Source organism: Drosophila subobscura, chromosome J (assembly GCF_008121235.1).
Source record: "Drosophila subobscura isolate 14011-0131.10 chromosome J, UCBerk_Dsub_1.0, whole genome shotgun sequence".
In the NCBI taxonomy this organism is placed as follows: Eukaryota; Metazoa; Arthropoda; class Insecta; order Diptera; family Drosophilidae; genus Drosophila; species Drosophila subobscura.
The window spans coordinates 13,453,169-13,467,415 of record NC_048532.1 but is presented as its reverse complement, the minus strand read 5'-3'; the positions used below and the strand labels follow the sequence as shown (position 1 = coordinate 13,467,415).

At 45.7% G+C, this 14,247-nt stretch overlaps 5 protein-coding genes across 17 annotated transcripts; 2 read left to right on the top strand and 3 right to left on the bottom strand.

Moving 5' to 3' along the window:
* Positions 1-124: 124 nt before the first annotated feature.
* On the bottom strand, positions 125-764 carry LOC117893504 (extensin). The gene is made up of 2 exons (XM_034800142.1): positions 720-764; positions 125-652 (listed from the first exon to the last, which is right to left on the bottom strand). The coding sequence occupies exons 1-2, from the start codon at positions 720-722 to the stop codon at positions 125-127; spliced, it is 531 nt and encodes a 176-aa protein (XP_034656033.1). The 5' UTR covers positions 723-764.
* Positions 765-2,066: 1,302 nt separating this feature from the next.
* Positions 2,067-4,098, bottom strand: LOC117893490. Its single transcript, XM_034800122.1, has 2 exons — positions 4,094-4,098; positions 2,067-2,604 (listed from the first exon to the last, which is right to left on the bottom strand). The coding sequence occupies exons 1-2, from the start codon at positions 4,096-4,098 to the stop codon at positions 2,151-2,153; spliced, it is 459 nt and encodes a 152-aa protein (XP_034656013.1). The 3' UTR covers positions 2,067-2,150.
* Positions 4,099-5,878: 1,780 nt separating this feature from the next.
* On the bottom strand, positions 5,879-7,913 carry LOC117894894 (extensin-1). Of its 10 annotated transcripts, none has more exons than XM_034802177.1 (3): positions 7,823-7,913; positions 6,373-7,639; positions 5,879-6,240 (listed from the first exon to the last, which is right to left on the bottom strand). In XM_034802177.1, the coding sequence occupies exons 1-3, from the start codon at positions 7,823-7,825 to the stop codon at positions 6,032-6,034; spliced, it is 1,479 nt and encodes a 492-aa protein (XP_034658068.1). In that variant the 5' UTR covers positions 7,826-7,913; the 3' UTR covers positions 5,879-6,031. The 10 variants fall into 10 exon arrangements, with proteins under 10 accessions (XP_034658068.1, XP_034658071.1, XP_034658069.1 ...); XM_034802180.1 differs by having other exon boundaries at positions 5,879-6,256; positions 6,617-7,639; XM_034802178.1 differs by having other exon boundaries at positions 5,879-6,576; positions 6,736-7,639.
* Positions 7,914-11,547: 3,634 nt separating this feature from the next.
* Positions 11,548-12,574, top strand: LOC117894951 (signal transducer and activator of transcription 2). 4 transcript variants are annotated; one of them, XM_034802278.1, is made up of 2 exons: positions 11,548-11,891; positions 11,943-12,574. In XM_034802278.1, exons 1-2 carry the CDS (start codon positions 11,563-11,565, stop codon positions 12,355-12,357), a joined length of 744 nt encoding a protein of 247 aa, XP_034658169.1. In that variant the 5' UTR covers positions 11,548-11,562; the 3' UTR covers positions 12,358-12,574. The 4 variants fall into 4 exon arrangements, with proteins under 4 accessions (XP_034658169.1, XP_034658170.1, XP_034658171.1 ...); XM_034802279.1 differs by having other exon boundaries at positions 11,548-11,922; positions 11,983-12,574; XM_034802280.1 differs by having other exon boundaries at positions 11,548-11,974; positions 12,035-12,574.
* On the top strand, positions 12,385-14,166 carry LOC117893489 (skin secretory protein xP2). The gene is made up of 2 exons (XM_034800121.1): positions 12,385-12,399; positions 13,540-14,166. Exons 1-2 carry the CDS (start codon positions 12,385-12,387, stop codon positions 14,164-14,166), a joined length of 642 nt encoding a protein of 213 aa, XP_034656012.1.
* The last annotated feature ends 81 nt before the right edge of the window (positions 14,167-14,247 follow it).

The window sequence follows — 14,247 nt, the reverse complement described above, 5'->3', positions numbered from 1 at the left end:
ATGGGGTTAAACAAAACAGCATTTATTATATTACATAATACTAGGCCTAAACGATTCAAAACAAACAACAGTCGAGTCGGGGGATACTTCAGGGTTCAGAGTGCAGTCAGTTTGAGTGGAAATCCTAGAACACAAATGACTTGGCGGGCGCTTCGTAATGGTAGCCATGCTCCTCCACTGGCTCTGGCACCAGCTCTGGCTCGGGCTCAACCTCTGGCTCTGGCTGAGGGGGCGGCAGATAGATGGGCGCTGGCGTAGGGGCAGGCGTTGTCGTCGTCGTTGTGGTAGTCGTTCTTGGTGGGGGAGGTGGCAGATAGGTGGGAACAGGTGTGGGTGGAGGAGGTGGCAGATAGGTCGGTGCTGGCGTTGGGGCAGGTGTCGTGGTGGTGGTCGTCGTCGTGGTTGTCGTTGTTGGTGGCGGAGGAGGCAGATAAGTGGGCACTGGCTTGGGTGGCAGATAGGTTGGTGGTGGCGTGGGTGGCTCTGTTGTGGTGGTCACCACCACAAATGGCACCACCGGCTTGGGATAGTCATAGCCATAGCCATGATCCTCCTGCCCCTGCTCCTCCAGGAGTTGCTCCAGCGGCAAATGCGAAACATCTGCGGCAGCCAATGCCAGCAGCATGCCAAAGGTCACCAAAATGATGAATTTCTGTCATAAATTGAAGTTTGTTAAGGTGTCAGGGTGTCGGGGGTTGCTTAAGGATGCCAAGACTCACCATGGTTATTGGTTTATGTTACACCTTGAGCTCGTAGACCACAAATGATTGACCAATACCATGTGTAGCTGTTTTTTATAGTCGAAAAAAACTTCTAAGACCAACGCAAGTCCATGGGCTTTGCTGCTCTCCAAAGGCCAATTATTATCATTTAAATCGATATCGAAGCTTAGAGCTAACGATGCCAGATTCATGGCAGCAGCAAACCATTCTTTGTATCGGTAAAAAAAATGTCCGAGTATCTGTCTCAGTTTGGCTTTAAGTATTTTGTATCTGTGTATCGGTTGGGCCATGTTTGTATGAATGATTAGCGCCACAGAGGAGAGCCCAGAGCCATTATATTTTTATGTGTGTTGCGGGCTTTTCATCAGCATCGTCACTCAGCGTTGGCTCAAGCAGCGCGCTTCATTGTTTGCTTGGTGTCAAACGTGAGCCTCCGCTTCCGACCCGAAACACTGCTGACCCAAAGCCAGCGCAGAGATGCGTTAGTTCCGCAGCTGCCAGCCTGCCAGCAGCGTTGTAAGCGCGATCCGCTTGCTGTCATAAATCATTTAGACTTCATTTATAATAATTATGGCGCGCGCTGCCTTTTCGCAGCAGCAGCAGCAGCTCAAGAAGTCTCCAGTGGAGTGGATTTGAGTATTTCATGGACAATGACGGACAATGAAGCTGTCTTCTCTATGAGACAAGAGACATGAGACATTCGACATGAGCTTGCGGAAGCAATTCCAATTGGTTTTTTTCGCAGCTGTTGGATTGGGGAATCTATTTTGAAAGCAGTTGACAAATTTGCCATCCCTTTAATGACAGCATTTAATCCACTAATTAGTTGGATTAGCGATTTTAGTAAACAAAACAACAAAAACAGTGACAAAGTCGTGGCTCAACTATCACTTTTTGTTTCATTCTTTTATAATTTATGCGGGTTGTTGAACCGCCTCCCAAAACGTTGGTGGAATCGATCCGACTGATCGATTGTCAAGTGCCGCAAAACTGGACTCAGTGGCGTGTGCTGTGTGCACCGCCTTTTTGGCCAATAATTCGCGTAATTTATGCCGTTTATGAAATTAATTGTCGTTCTTTATGGGCATTCAGTCTCTTCTTCTCTAGTCACAGACCCAACCGAGACTTGTGCAAATATATAAAGACCCCACCGTAACCGGTTTGGGATTAAAAGATACATTTTGTCAAGCATAAACATTTATTTTAGCAAGAAGACGCCATGTCTGCCACCACAATCCATAAACACAAATGGAATCTCGTTCTAAAACCGAAACCAAGGCAAGTCTTAGGCGTAAGCCCTGCCCAAGGGCTTCTTTTGGTGAAAGGAACGCAGCCAGATCTTATGGGGGGGATTTCAATTTTTATTATCTTTAGACAGAAAACTTTGGTACAAAATTCGAGGGAAACACGACAGGTGGGTAGAGGGTCTCAGCTCTTGAAGCGCCTGCTGGGCACTTGGTACTTGTAGCCGTGAATGCTGCTGCTGCTGCCGCCGGCACTTTTACTTGGAGGCTTGGAGGCGGATGTTAGCTGTGCGGATTCCTCTAGCTCTTCGGCCTGGCCTAGCTCCGCATCGGATGGTGCCACGGGTATGGCATCCTGGGGGAACTCCTCGCCCGTGGGGAACTCATTGCTGACCTCCAGCTCCAGCTGAGTGACCTTCGGCACATCATAGACGAAACCATTGCCAGAGCGCACCAGCTGAGAGACATCCGATGTGGCGGAATGCAGACAAACCGACAGCAGCAGCAGCAGCGACAGGCCAAAGATGGAAAGACGCTGCAGGGTACGAGTACAAAAGCGTGAGGCGAATGTGTGGCAAGAGGCTAATGACAAGCGCTTACCATGTTTCGTGTGTGTTTGTGTGACTGGGGGAATGGCTCTAAGAATGGAGTTGAATTTCAGTCGCTTCCAGCGTTCCAAACGTTGCTCAAGCGAATGCAAGCGCCGGCGCTCAGACCCCAACTATTTATACTTCTATATGTTCGCCTCATTTGCCCAGATTTTGCCTCACTTTATTAATTACGCTCAAGCCAAAGCCGATCACGATGACGATGCTGCCGGCTGCCTGCCTGCTGCTGCTGCTAGAAGCAGAGAATGGCGGCCCTAGATAAACAAGCAAAGATACAAAGCTGCCTGCTACCGATAGAGCACTACAAATAAAATACTACAACATCTCCATCTCCATCTGCGATGCCGTCGCCTCATTGCCAAGGCCAAGACTTGTTTTGTGGGGTCAAGTGTCAGAGCCCATACACACAAGCCTTTTGTCTTAGACGCATTTGTTTCTGATACTCGCATTGATTTCCATCTTGAATTAATGATTCTAGTCGCTGAAAGCCGTTGACGAATTTGTCGTTGTCCCCCGCAAGTTCGCCCCTCCCCCATGCAAATCAATAATTATGCAGTCCGAGCCCCACAGCATATAAAGCGCATAAAAACAAACGCTTCCATAAGTTCAGTTTCATTAGAGCTTCACGTTAGGACAGATGCAGATCCACCGATTCTTGCACAATTTATCTATGCCAACCAATGAGTGGACAAGTCAAGATTGATTGAAATATCAGACGATTCGATAGAGCGGGGGTATCCGTATTCTAGCAGCTTCTATTCGGATAGAATCTGAATGAATGGCCAGCGACACACCCACTCAGCAAAGTTGATTCTGATTGACAGACGTATCACTGCCATATATTGTGCAGAGAATCTTGTCTAGACTGCCCCACACAAAAATGATTTATTTTTACATTAAATCTACATGAATTATTTTGTATAAAAATACGCTACCGTTTGGCAGCTACAAGATGGCATATTTTTAGGCTGTAAATATCAGGTTTTTTAGGTATATTTCGGATTTTTATGGAAATTATTGCATACTTGATCTGTAAAAGAAATGATACAGGACCCAGTATATTAATCAGATAAAAAAATCAAATGTAAATAAAATAGCCCCACAACAGAAGATATTCCCCATTTCCCATATCCAATAGCAATTAGAGTACGTAATAAAAGAAAGAGTTCAAAGAGTACGTTCGCTCTCTTACCTTTTTAGAACATAACATTGCGCTGTTACTCTTTCCTTTCTTCATTTACTGTTCTTCTCTGGGGTAACGTCGGACGGAGAAACGGGACGGAGAAATTACGAAAAACCGCGCGACGATTCGAGCGAACGATTTACGAAAGCGAAAACGAAAACGCACCAGAACAAAGGAATTCAAATAATTCAAAGCACATTTCACTGAGAGCACACATTATGGGTAGATTAATGTAAGGTGAGGTACAACTGCACTGAACGTACCACAGACAGAGAAAAAGATCAGCAAGACCTCACCTCACCATGTAATGAGAGAGCGTCGACACGCTGCGCTCACGCCATTCTTATTGCTTTTCTCCACTTCTTCATGTTGGGCATTGGAGTGGGAAAGATTGACGGGGGAAAGGGACAAAACTCTGCGCATCTTTTGCATTATCTGCACACACAAACACACTGACACAAATTGCCAGAGATCACGTGACCAAACGACAAAAAAAAGATGTTTGCATTAAATAATAAGTTAATATGTTGTACATCAAATGTATAATGCACTTAGAACACATCACTTTCACTTTTTTCTTATTTCGCCGCTCTGCCTTTTGTATGCCATTTTACTGCCTCTCTGGATCTGGAACTTTTTCTTGCCATTTTTGGCCCTTTTTCTTTTGAAACACTGCCCCACTATACTGCAACCACTTCACTTCACCAATACACTTTTCACTTTCACTTATTGCCAATTTTTCCGCTGCCGCTGCTCTGCCATTTTGCCATCTGCTGCTGCATCTCTGGATCAGGAACTATACTGCAACCACTTCACTTCGCCAATACACTTTTCACTTTCACTTATTGCCAATTTTTCCGCTGCCACTTTGCCATTTTGCCGCATCTCTGGATCAGGAACTATGCTGCAACCACTTCACTGCACTTTTCACTTCACTGCACCACACTGAACCACTACACTGCACTGCACCACTGCCCGACAATTTTCCCGATGGATTTTTCATCCATTTCCCGATTTTCGCGACCCGAAACGCGGAGCTTACTTAAAACCACGCGCTTTGTCCGTCCGAAAAATTGAAAGTGAGAGAGCGGCGCAAATTGTAATGCGTAGGCGGCTTGGTTTCTAGAACATTCTATGCTCTCCTTCTTTTGCGCTTCCTACTTGCTCTCTCGTTCAAATGAGCACAGAGGCGTAGGGGGATTTGTATTACATGCTCGGCTTCAAGCCCCCTTTCCAAGGGGGAAATGCACACGGAAATGTAACCCTCTCCACTGCACGCCACTGTATTCTCAAGAGGCCTCTCACCTACAGCTCTCCTTCTTATGCGCTTCCTACTTGCTCACTCATTGGAGTTTACATGTGTGTTGTCCCTCTCCCACTCCAAGAAAGCGAACCTTTGCGAGTTTGATGAGTGACCAGTTGTCAATGCAACGGTTAATAGTAAGAAGGGGAAATTACTCTGCTTCTGTTTTAGCTTGTGTTGTATGGTCTGGAGAGGGGAGAAGACCATAAGAGCATGGAATATGATAGAGGACGGCATGAATATTCAAGAAACTAATCCCCCAGCTTGTCCCTCACCTACTCCATGAGAGCAAACGTTTGTGCGTTTGTCAATGCAACGGTGAATGGCAAGAAAGGGGAAATGGCTCTGATTCTGTTTTAGCTTGTGTTGTATGGGCGGAGAGGGGAGAAGACCATAAGAGCATGGAAGATGATAGAGGACGGCATGAATATTCAAGAAACTAAACCCTTAGCGCATTACATTTCTTGTAATTATGTATATAATCTTTGAATGGTCGTTTAGTTCAAGGTGAATTTACTTATGTATGTAATTACTTGTGATTAATTTCACAATGGTTTAGTCTCTCGATCACTTCATGCGATTCCTATGAGCTCTCTCGGTGTTTCTTTTCTCTTACGCAAACAGAGCGAAGGTTTGTGCTTACAATGAGAAGTGAGTGCAGTGGTGTGCAGATGAGAGGGTTCAAGTGCTGTAAATCTGTGTTGGCATTGGCTTGGAAAGGGGGGTTGAGGCCGAGTATGTACTATTAAGCCACCTACGCCCCTGTGTATTTGTCACAGCACAGCGCAGAGAAGAGTAACAGAGACAAATACATGAAATTTCCATTCGATTGATTTTTGTTTATTTTGACAGTTATTCCAAGTGGATTCGTCTTTCGTGCGAAAGCCCAAACCACTGCATTCACCATTCGTTCAAAAATATGTCTAATACTTAATGAAGATTCTTTATATTTACAAGAAGCCTACAATAGCCTAATAGTCGAACGATGGCTGGGGATCGTTGGGGTAGCTGTAGCCCTTGGGACCCTCAGGCTGAACATACACTGGTGGGGGAGGAGTGTACACGACCTTCTTCACGGGTGCCGGTGGTGGTGGTGGAGGAGGAGTGTACACAACCTTCTTCACGGGTGCGGGAGGCAGGTACTCGACCTTTGGTGGTGCGGGCTTCACATAGACCGGTGGTGGAGGAGGAGTGTAGACAACCTTCTTCACGGGTGCTGGTGGTGGTGGAGGAGGAGTGTACACGACCTTCTTCACGGGTGCAGGAGGCAGATATTCAACTGTTGGTGCTGCAGGCTTGACATAGACTGGAGCCGCGGGCTTCACGTAGACTGGAGCCGCGGGCTTCACGTAGACTGGAGCCGCGGGCTTCACATAGACTGGTGCGGGAGCCACAACCTTCTTGACAACAACTGCTGGTGCGGGCTTCTCGTAGCTCTCGAACTTAACCGAAGGCGGTCCGTAGTGGTAGCCGTCTTCCTTCAGGATGCCAGCTGGTGCTGGTGCTGGAGGAGGAGTGTACACGACCTTCTTAACGGGTGCTGGGGGAGGAGTGTAGACAACCTTCTTGACAGGTGCCGGTGGTGGTGGAGGAGGAGTGTACACAACCTTCTTCACTGGTGCAGGGGGCAGGTACTCGACCTTGGGTGCTGCGGGCTTCACGTACACCGGTGGTGGAGGAGGAGTGTACACAACCTTCTTCACGGGTGCTGGTGGTGGTGGGGGAGGAGTGTAGACAACCTTCTTCACGGGTGCAGGAGGCAGATATTCAACCTTGGGTGGGGCAGGCTTGACATAGACTGGTGCGGGAGCCACAACTTTCTTGACAACAACAGCGGGAGCTGGCTTCTCGTAGGTCTCAAACTTGACCGAGGGCTGTCCGTAGTGGTAGCCATCCTCCTTCAGGACGCCAGCTGGTGCTGGTGGTGGTGGGGGTGGAGTGTACACGACCTTCTTCACGGGCGCTGGTGGTGGTGGGGGTGGAGTGTAGACCACCTTCTTGACTGGTGCAGGGGGCAGATATTCAACCTTTGGTGGTGCAGGCTTGACGTACACCGGTGGTGGAGGAGGAGTGTAAACGACCTTCTTAACCGGTGCTGGTGGTGGTGGAGGAGGAGTGTACACAACCTTCTTCACGGGTGCAGGGGGCAGATATTCAACCTTTGGTGCTGCAGGCTTGACATAGACTGGAGCCGCGGGCTTCACGTACACTGGTGCAGGGGCAGTCTCCACGGGCTTCTCGTAGGTTTCGAACTTGATCGATGGCTCGCCATAATGGTAGCCATCCTCCTTCAGGGCACCAGCGGGAACAGCTGGAGTGTACACCTTGGCTGGAGGAGCTGGGGTGTAGACCTTAGCTGGGGGCGCGGTGTAGACGGGGCGAGGAGGCGTTGGCTTGGGCGCCTGATAGATGACGGTTGGTGGTGCCGACTCCTTGGGCACATATGGCACATCGATCACAAGTGGATTCGATGGTGGATCGTAGACGTAGCCATCATCCTGCAGGTTGTTGCTGTGCGAGAACAGATGGGAGACATCTGCACTGGCAACGGCCACCAGGGCGAGAGCGATGAGAAGTTTCTGCAAAATGAAACCATCAAAGATCACATGATGAGATTATCAAGTAAGATTTTAATCCACTCCCGGCGATAGTTCTATATTCCACAGATAATTTTTCACGGTTAATGTTCACTTTTCACTTTAGTTTTTTCTTTATTTAAAATCCATCCAATGGTATCCTTGCTATCCATTCGCTACGCTTACCATTTTTTGCTCAGAATCAAATCCACACGACGAATGCAGAAATGTGACTGTGGCGTAGCACCGCGCATCGACAATTATTTATAGTTCAGCGCCTCAGGATGGGCCCAAAAATGTGTTTTTACGGCAGAAGATTCTCGACAGAGCTGCCCCGAAAAACTTAACAGAACCTGCTTGATGCTGGCTAACCGGCTGCTGACGCTCTTCCTCTGGTTGGGGCGACGCGGTCTCTGTCGCTGTCGCTGTCGCTGCCGATCTGTCCGAGAACGACACCCATAAAAACTCATCTCGTTCTCTGTCAGATTCCAGGCGTTATACATTTTAGCACCACGAATACAACAGCCAAACAAATTTAGTAGTTTCAACCCAAAAAAAAAGTGGAAAAAAAAGAAACGAGCCAAAAAAATATGCAAAAGACGTAAATGAGCTTGTATTTAATATGAATCGGGATGGACTTTAATAAAAATCATAGCTTCTAAAGAAAGAAAAAGCAGCAAAAAACACAAAGCAAACTCCCCAAAAATATATCTAGATATATAATAACTTAGAGACCAGCGACAACTAACTGTCTGCGGTTCGTGAGTGGTTTCCAAAAGAAAAAAAATTTTTTTTTAAATTTAAATTCAAGAAAAACCGGTGAAATATGCACGAGCTGTATCTGGGGGATCGGGAATCTGCTCATAATTAGAGAGTGTACCGCATGCGTGCGCATAGCCAAATATGCTCGATAATTTTTGGCAAATATTTGTTGAACAAATCGATAAGCAGCAGGGGGTACCGACAGCCAGACATACCCTCATATGTCGCGCCTATCGCGATGATGGAGCCACTTGGCACTTAACGACATAGACAATGGCACTTCTTTCTTCCACAGATATTAATCCAAGCTGGATGGAGTCTGTCTTGGTGCTGGGCATAAATTAATTTCGCATTTATATGTGTTGCCATTCCACAAGAAACGGTCTGAAAGAATGTTTTATTTATGAGAGCATTCAAAGATTTGCATAAATTCCCAAAAATCACAAAAAGTTCCGCTTGAAATGAAGTCGCTCTCTCGATCTCTCGCTCTCTCTACCTCGCTCTCCCTGCTAAGTGTAGCAATTACTCACGGCAGTGCAGCTGTGGTAAGCCAAGGTCGACCTTCATGGCATGTCCTCCATCCATCCAGAGATCTGTGAATCAACTGCGAAAGGGGGAAACAGCAGCAGCCTCCAACCGGTTGATGATGCAGTCAGTTCCCTTCTTTACTGACCTTTGCCTTGACTTCCCCTGCTGAGACCCACATTCCCTCATGCTCCTGACCCACTGTTCGCTTGGATTCCTGTTATTTCTGCACACGCAAGCAAACAACAAAAAACTTGCTCTTAAATTGATTTTGTAGACATTTGCCGGCTTTGTTTTTCCATTAAATTTAGATTTAATTAAAACAAATTTGCAACTTTTATCGCATGCGGAATTTAAGGCTTTAAAGTCTCTCTACAGTTAATGCCGTTAGGCGAATTGATTGCCCAAAATTAATTGTCTCCAATGCATCATTATACGAGTATTTCTCTCCAACAAAGCTCAAAGTTTGTTCAAAGTTCCTCCCTCCCTTGGCTAGGTCGATCGTTGAACTAAGCGTAATTTATAATTTTATGCTATTCTTTTTATAGATTTAGTTTGAGGGGATTTTTTTGTATCTCTCTTAATTTATTACGCAATCTTTAGGGCGTATCTTTGAGACAAACACACGCGTTCATAAAATCGCAGTCGTCTATCGATCGATAGAATCTGGTTTCATTACGCATACGTCATGCCTTAGATACCAGTCGTCGTCACTCTCTCAACTGATCATCAAAATACGTTATGCTATAGTCATTTGGGAAATTTCAGAAACGAGCGTTTACTCACGCTAAATGCCTGGCTTATGGTTAGCGGACTCATATTTCAGGCCAATTTGTTCAGGGGGGGATTCGATGTGTGTCTATTGACCTAAGTCTAACCGTTGTTACCTCAAAGTTTCCGGCATTTAAATGAGTTCTCAGCGATCATTCGTTCGCTAAATATAAATATAAATTCAGCTCTGATTACTTCATCCGAAAATCACTTTTTGTTGGCGCTTTAATTAGATGGATCTTGGAGTAAATGCCACACAACGGTAAACTGGTTTGATGCCCACATATACAAACAAACATACAATAAATATCATAATAAATGTATCTTGTTTAAGGTATAACCAAAATAGGAATACACACAGGAAACCCACGCGTAGGACGCTGCACATCGGAAATTGCAGCAAATCGTAGAATCGGGCATCGTAAAACCCATTCCGATGTTAGTTAGTTAGCTACCATTCCCCATCCCCGAAATATAACCAAACGAAACGAAACCTGTTCAATTAGTTTAGTGAATGCTTTAGAATTTAGTGTATACATATAAATTCTCATATTAGGCATAATTAAGAACAAGTTTCGATTCTATTCATATTTCTCTGTTTGTGACTTCTCCTGATATAAAGCCACACAAAATTCCTGCCGCGCTTAATGCAAATAATTTCGAAAAACTTTGTTAATTCAAGCTGCCCCCCAACATAGTAGACACACCAACTAATGCTGTACATTAATCTTCAGGCAGGGTGGGGAGACGGCTACGGTGAGTTGTGAACATCAATTAGCTTCTAGGCAACGGAAGCTAAGTAAAAATACTCACTGAATGTTTGGCGATTCGTAAAAAAACATTCACAAGAGAAAATAAACCAAAACAGCAAACAAAAAGTTAAAGTTCATAAAAAATACAACAAAAATGTCTTTCAGGCTGGGAATAAATTAGCATTAAGAGCACATAAATTTGGTAATAATTTGTAACGAAGCTCTGCAAGAAATTTATAAATTAATTAAAAAAATATAAATTATTGTTATATTTATTTTTGTGAATATTTTGGCTCTCATCTATGAAGGCTACACAGTTAACTGAACCCTTAAATGTTACCCTTTTGCCGCTAATTCTACTCTAATCATTCCAGGAGCAACCTCTACTGCAGCTGAGATTTCTCCCTATGGCTCTCAAGATTCTCCTCTTGATTAAAAATATATTTTTGCCCGACTTTATTCGCTCTGAAGCCTGAAAGTATGCATATTATACAACTTCCTTCTGTAGATTTTAAGTAAAACTCACGTAGAAAAGGAATTTTGGAGCATCTTCTGCATTAAAATCTGTTTGCTTTGAGTCAAAACAACAACTTTAATTCACAAGTGAAAGTTACAATACTTTGATCTTGTTTTTGTGGCGGACACAATTGACAGTGATTTATTTGAACATTTTTGATACAAGCTCGCTTGAATGGAGAGCGTTCTAACAACAGCAGCAACCAGAAAGACTTGTCTGCAACTACCTTATGGGCATTAAATGTAAAACACAATTCATTTCATCATTCCTTAGCTGCTGAGAGGCAAAGTAGAGTATATTTGGGTATGGAAAATGGTGCAACAGCCTAAACAGAGTAAAGATTCCCTGAACTTATATCTCTCTTATTAATCAGCATTAATCAGAGCATCCTTCCGTTGGCTTTTTATTAATCTCCACCCATTTACTGTGGGTACTTTCAAAAAGTGAAAGAATGTGTCTGAAATGAGATTTAATGGCTTTTTATTGCCTGGTTTCGCTGCTTCCATTCCCGATCTTTCATATATTGTTTCCTCCCCCCTCAAAGATTGTTTTATTGCAAATCTCTGTGGTGCCAACACCTTCGAACCTGCTTGTTAAAAATGAGTCGCAGTGGCATCTGCCATATCTATACTAAGTATTTGTCTGGAGCGTCTTATAAATACCAAATATCAAGCAGGCAAACAAAACAGTTCAATTGTTCGACTTCGACTGGATCAACATGGTGTGTATTTATTTTCTGGAGCTACCGCTGGCAGTTATTTAAATTTCTCTTCATCTCCCATCAGCGCGTTATATTTGTGGCTTTAAGTGTGGCCTCGAGCCTGCTGCTTCTGGGCCTCGCTGATGCAACAGCGCTGTCGAGGACGTATCTGCCGCCCCAAGTGCAAGTGCAACAAATTGTCTCTCGTCCGCAGGTGCAGTTGGTGCAGCAGCCGCTGATTCACTCTGTTGTGCAGCAGCAGCCTTTGGTTCACTCGGTGGTGCAGCAGCGTCCTGTGATTCAGACTGTGCTTCAGCAACGTCCCATAATTCAGTCTGTGGTGCAGCAGCGTCCCATAATCCAGTCCGTGGTGGTGCCTCAACGCACTTATCTTCCTCCTGCACCGCGCGTGGTTTCAGTTTACAGGCCTGCTCCTCAGGTCATCTCCGTACCGAGGGTCCAACATCAGATCATCTCACGTCCCCAGGTGTTGGTGCAGCAGCGTCCAGTTCTGCTGCCACAGCGCACGTATCTGCCACCCGCTCCTAGAGTGGTGTCCATTGCACGTCCCCAGGTGGTGTCCATTGCACGTCCGCAGCTAATCTCCGTGGCTGCACCCAGACGCACCTATCTGCCACCCCAGGGCGCTGCATCCACCCTCGACGAGCAATACGAGGAGCCCGAAGAAGTCTAGTGGAAAAAATTCCATCCCGGCAAGACAATGACGCGACGACTGGTTTGTGGGTTAACCCACACCGCAAACTATATTCTAATGCTAATTCCCGAACAAAAACCAAGCAGAGAAATGCAAAAATACATTTGATATTCGCTGACGCGATCCAGAATGGATTTGCATATTCCAGAATTAATCATTATACAATAAAGAAAGCGCAGAAAACATCAGCGAATATAATATTATATGTGTTCCAATTTGCTGTGCCAAATTCAACAAAAAGGTTTACAAGATTATGTAAAGAAGCGCCACAGAAGACATTAACCTTTCGAGGGGGAAGAAGACGCTGACTCTGCCATGATTCTGACTCTGGGAAGTGCTTTTTGGCACTGCTTGCAAATGATCTGTTTTGCTCTTGAGCCTTCGCTCTGATCTAGCCATTCATCAATCAATCTATCAATTGGCACATTAAGTCATTAGTTTTGGCATTAACTTGCGTTTCAACAAGCAGCATGAAGTTAATGTTTAAAGTTTATGTTTTAGTGGTTTATGAGCTGATAACTGATCAAAATTCGTGGCCTGTTTTTGCTTTTATTAACAACTCCCTGAAGAGAGAGCGTCAGCTACTGTTTTGTTATTAAAAGTATCTCTATCTCGGAGTATAGTTGTGTTGCTTAATCGAGTTAAATAAACATTTACTCAAACATAAAGCAAATGGCAAAAATATCAGATCAGGTTTGTGATAATAATAATAATGCTGTATCCTTATGAATATTTATAGTCGCATAGCGTAGAGTCGTACAGTCGCTTCTCTGCCAATTGACAGGCTAAAAAATGAGAGTTTTTATAAACACCAAACACTCCGCAGCTCTGAGTCCGAGTGGAGCGCAGCCACACACATCTGGTGGTGCCGTTGTCGAAGGTATTTGGCTAATTAAACAAATTTTTGCGACTACAAAATGCGGAGAAAAACGTTTTCGTTTTGGTTTTTGGTTTCTTGGGGGGGTTCTATTGATTTATGATATGGCAGCACTTCCGTTTCGAGAGTTTGACGTTTCGGCGACTCGTATAAAAGTACAGGAGCCAGACTGAAAGATATTATTCGATTCGTTGCCCCATCAGCAAACAGATCGCGAAAATGGTAAGGATCTAGCAGCGGTTCTTTGGCCTGAGGATTATCGTTTTGTTCTCTTGTTTCTACAGAAATTCCTCGTCTTGGCTTTGGCTTTGGTTGGCTGCGTGGCCGCCGATAGTGGCTACAACTACGCTGCACCCGCACCCGCTCCAGAGAGGTCTTATGTGGCTCCTCAGGTGCAGCATCATTTTGCTGCCTCCGCTCCGGCTCCAGTGGCTGCTCCAGCTCCAGCACCCGTGTTCCAGCCAGCTGCCTCTGCACCAGCGCCAGTCCGCAGCTACGTGCCTCCAGCACCAGTGCAGCAGCAGCACCACTTTGCTGCCTCCGCACCCGCACCAGTTGCTGCTCCCGCTCCCGCTCCCGCTCCCGCTCCAGTCTTCCAGCCTGCCGCCTCTGCACCAGCTCCAGTCCGCAGCTATGTGCCTCCCGCACCAGCAGCACCTGTGCAGCACCACCACCACGCTGCTGCCTCTGCTCCGGTGCAGTCCTTCGCTGCCCCAGCTCCAGCTCCCGTGCAGTCCTTTGCGCCAGCTCCCTCCTTCCAGGCTCCTGAGCCAGCACCAGCCTTCGAGGCCGCCGCCTCTGCTCCAGCGCCAGCTCGTTCCGGCTACGACTACAGCCAGCCCCAGACGCAGTCCAGCCAGGGCTACCGCTACAGGACTGTGCGTCGTCGTGTCCTCAGGCACCGCGCTTAAGCTGGAAACCCCTAGATAAACGATAACGAAAAATAAATGAGTATTTGTACTGAATTTTGCTGAAGAACTTTTACTTTTGGC

Bases quoted from the DNA above. Each gene is read 5' to 3' on its own strand.
- LOC117894951 (XM_034802277.1), top strand. From the start codon at position 11,563: ATGAGTCGCAGTGGCATCTGCCATATCTATACTAAGTATTTGTCTGGA.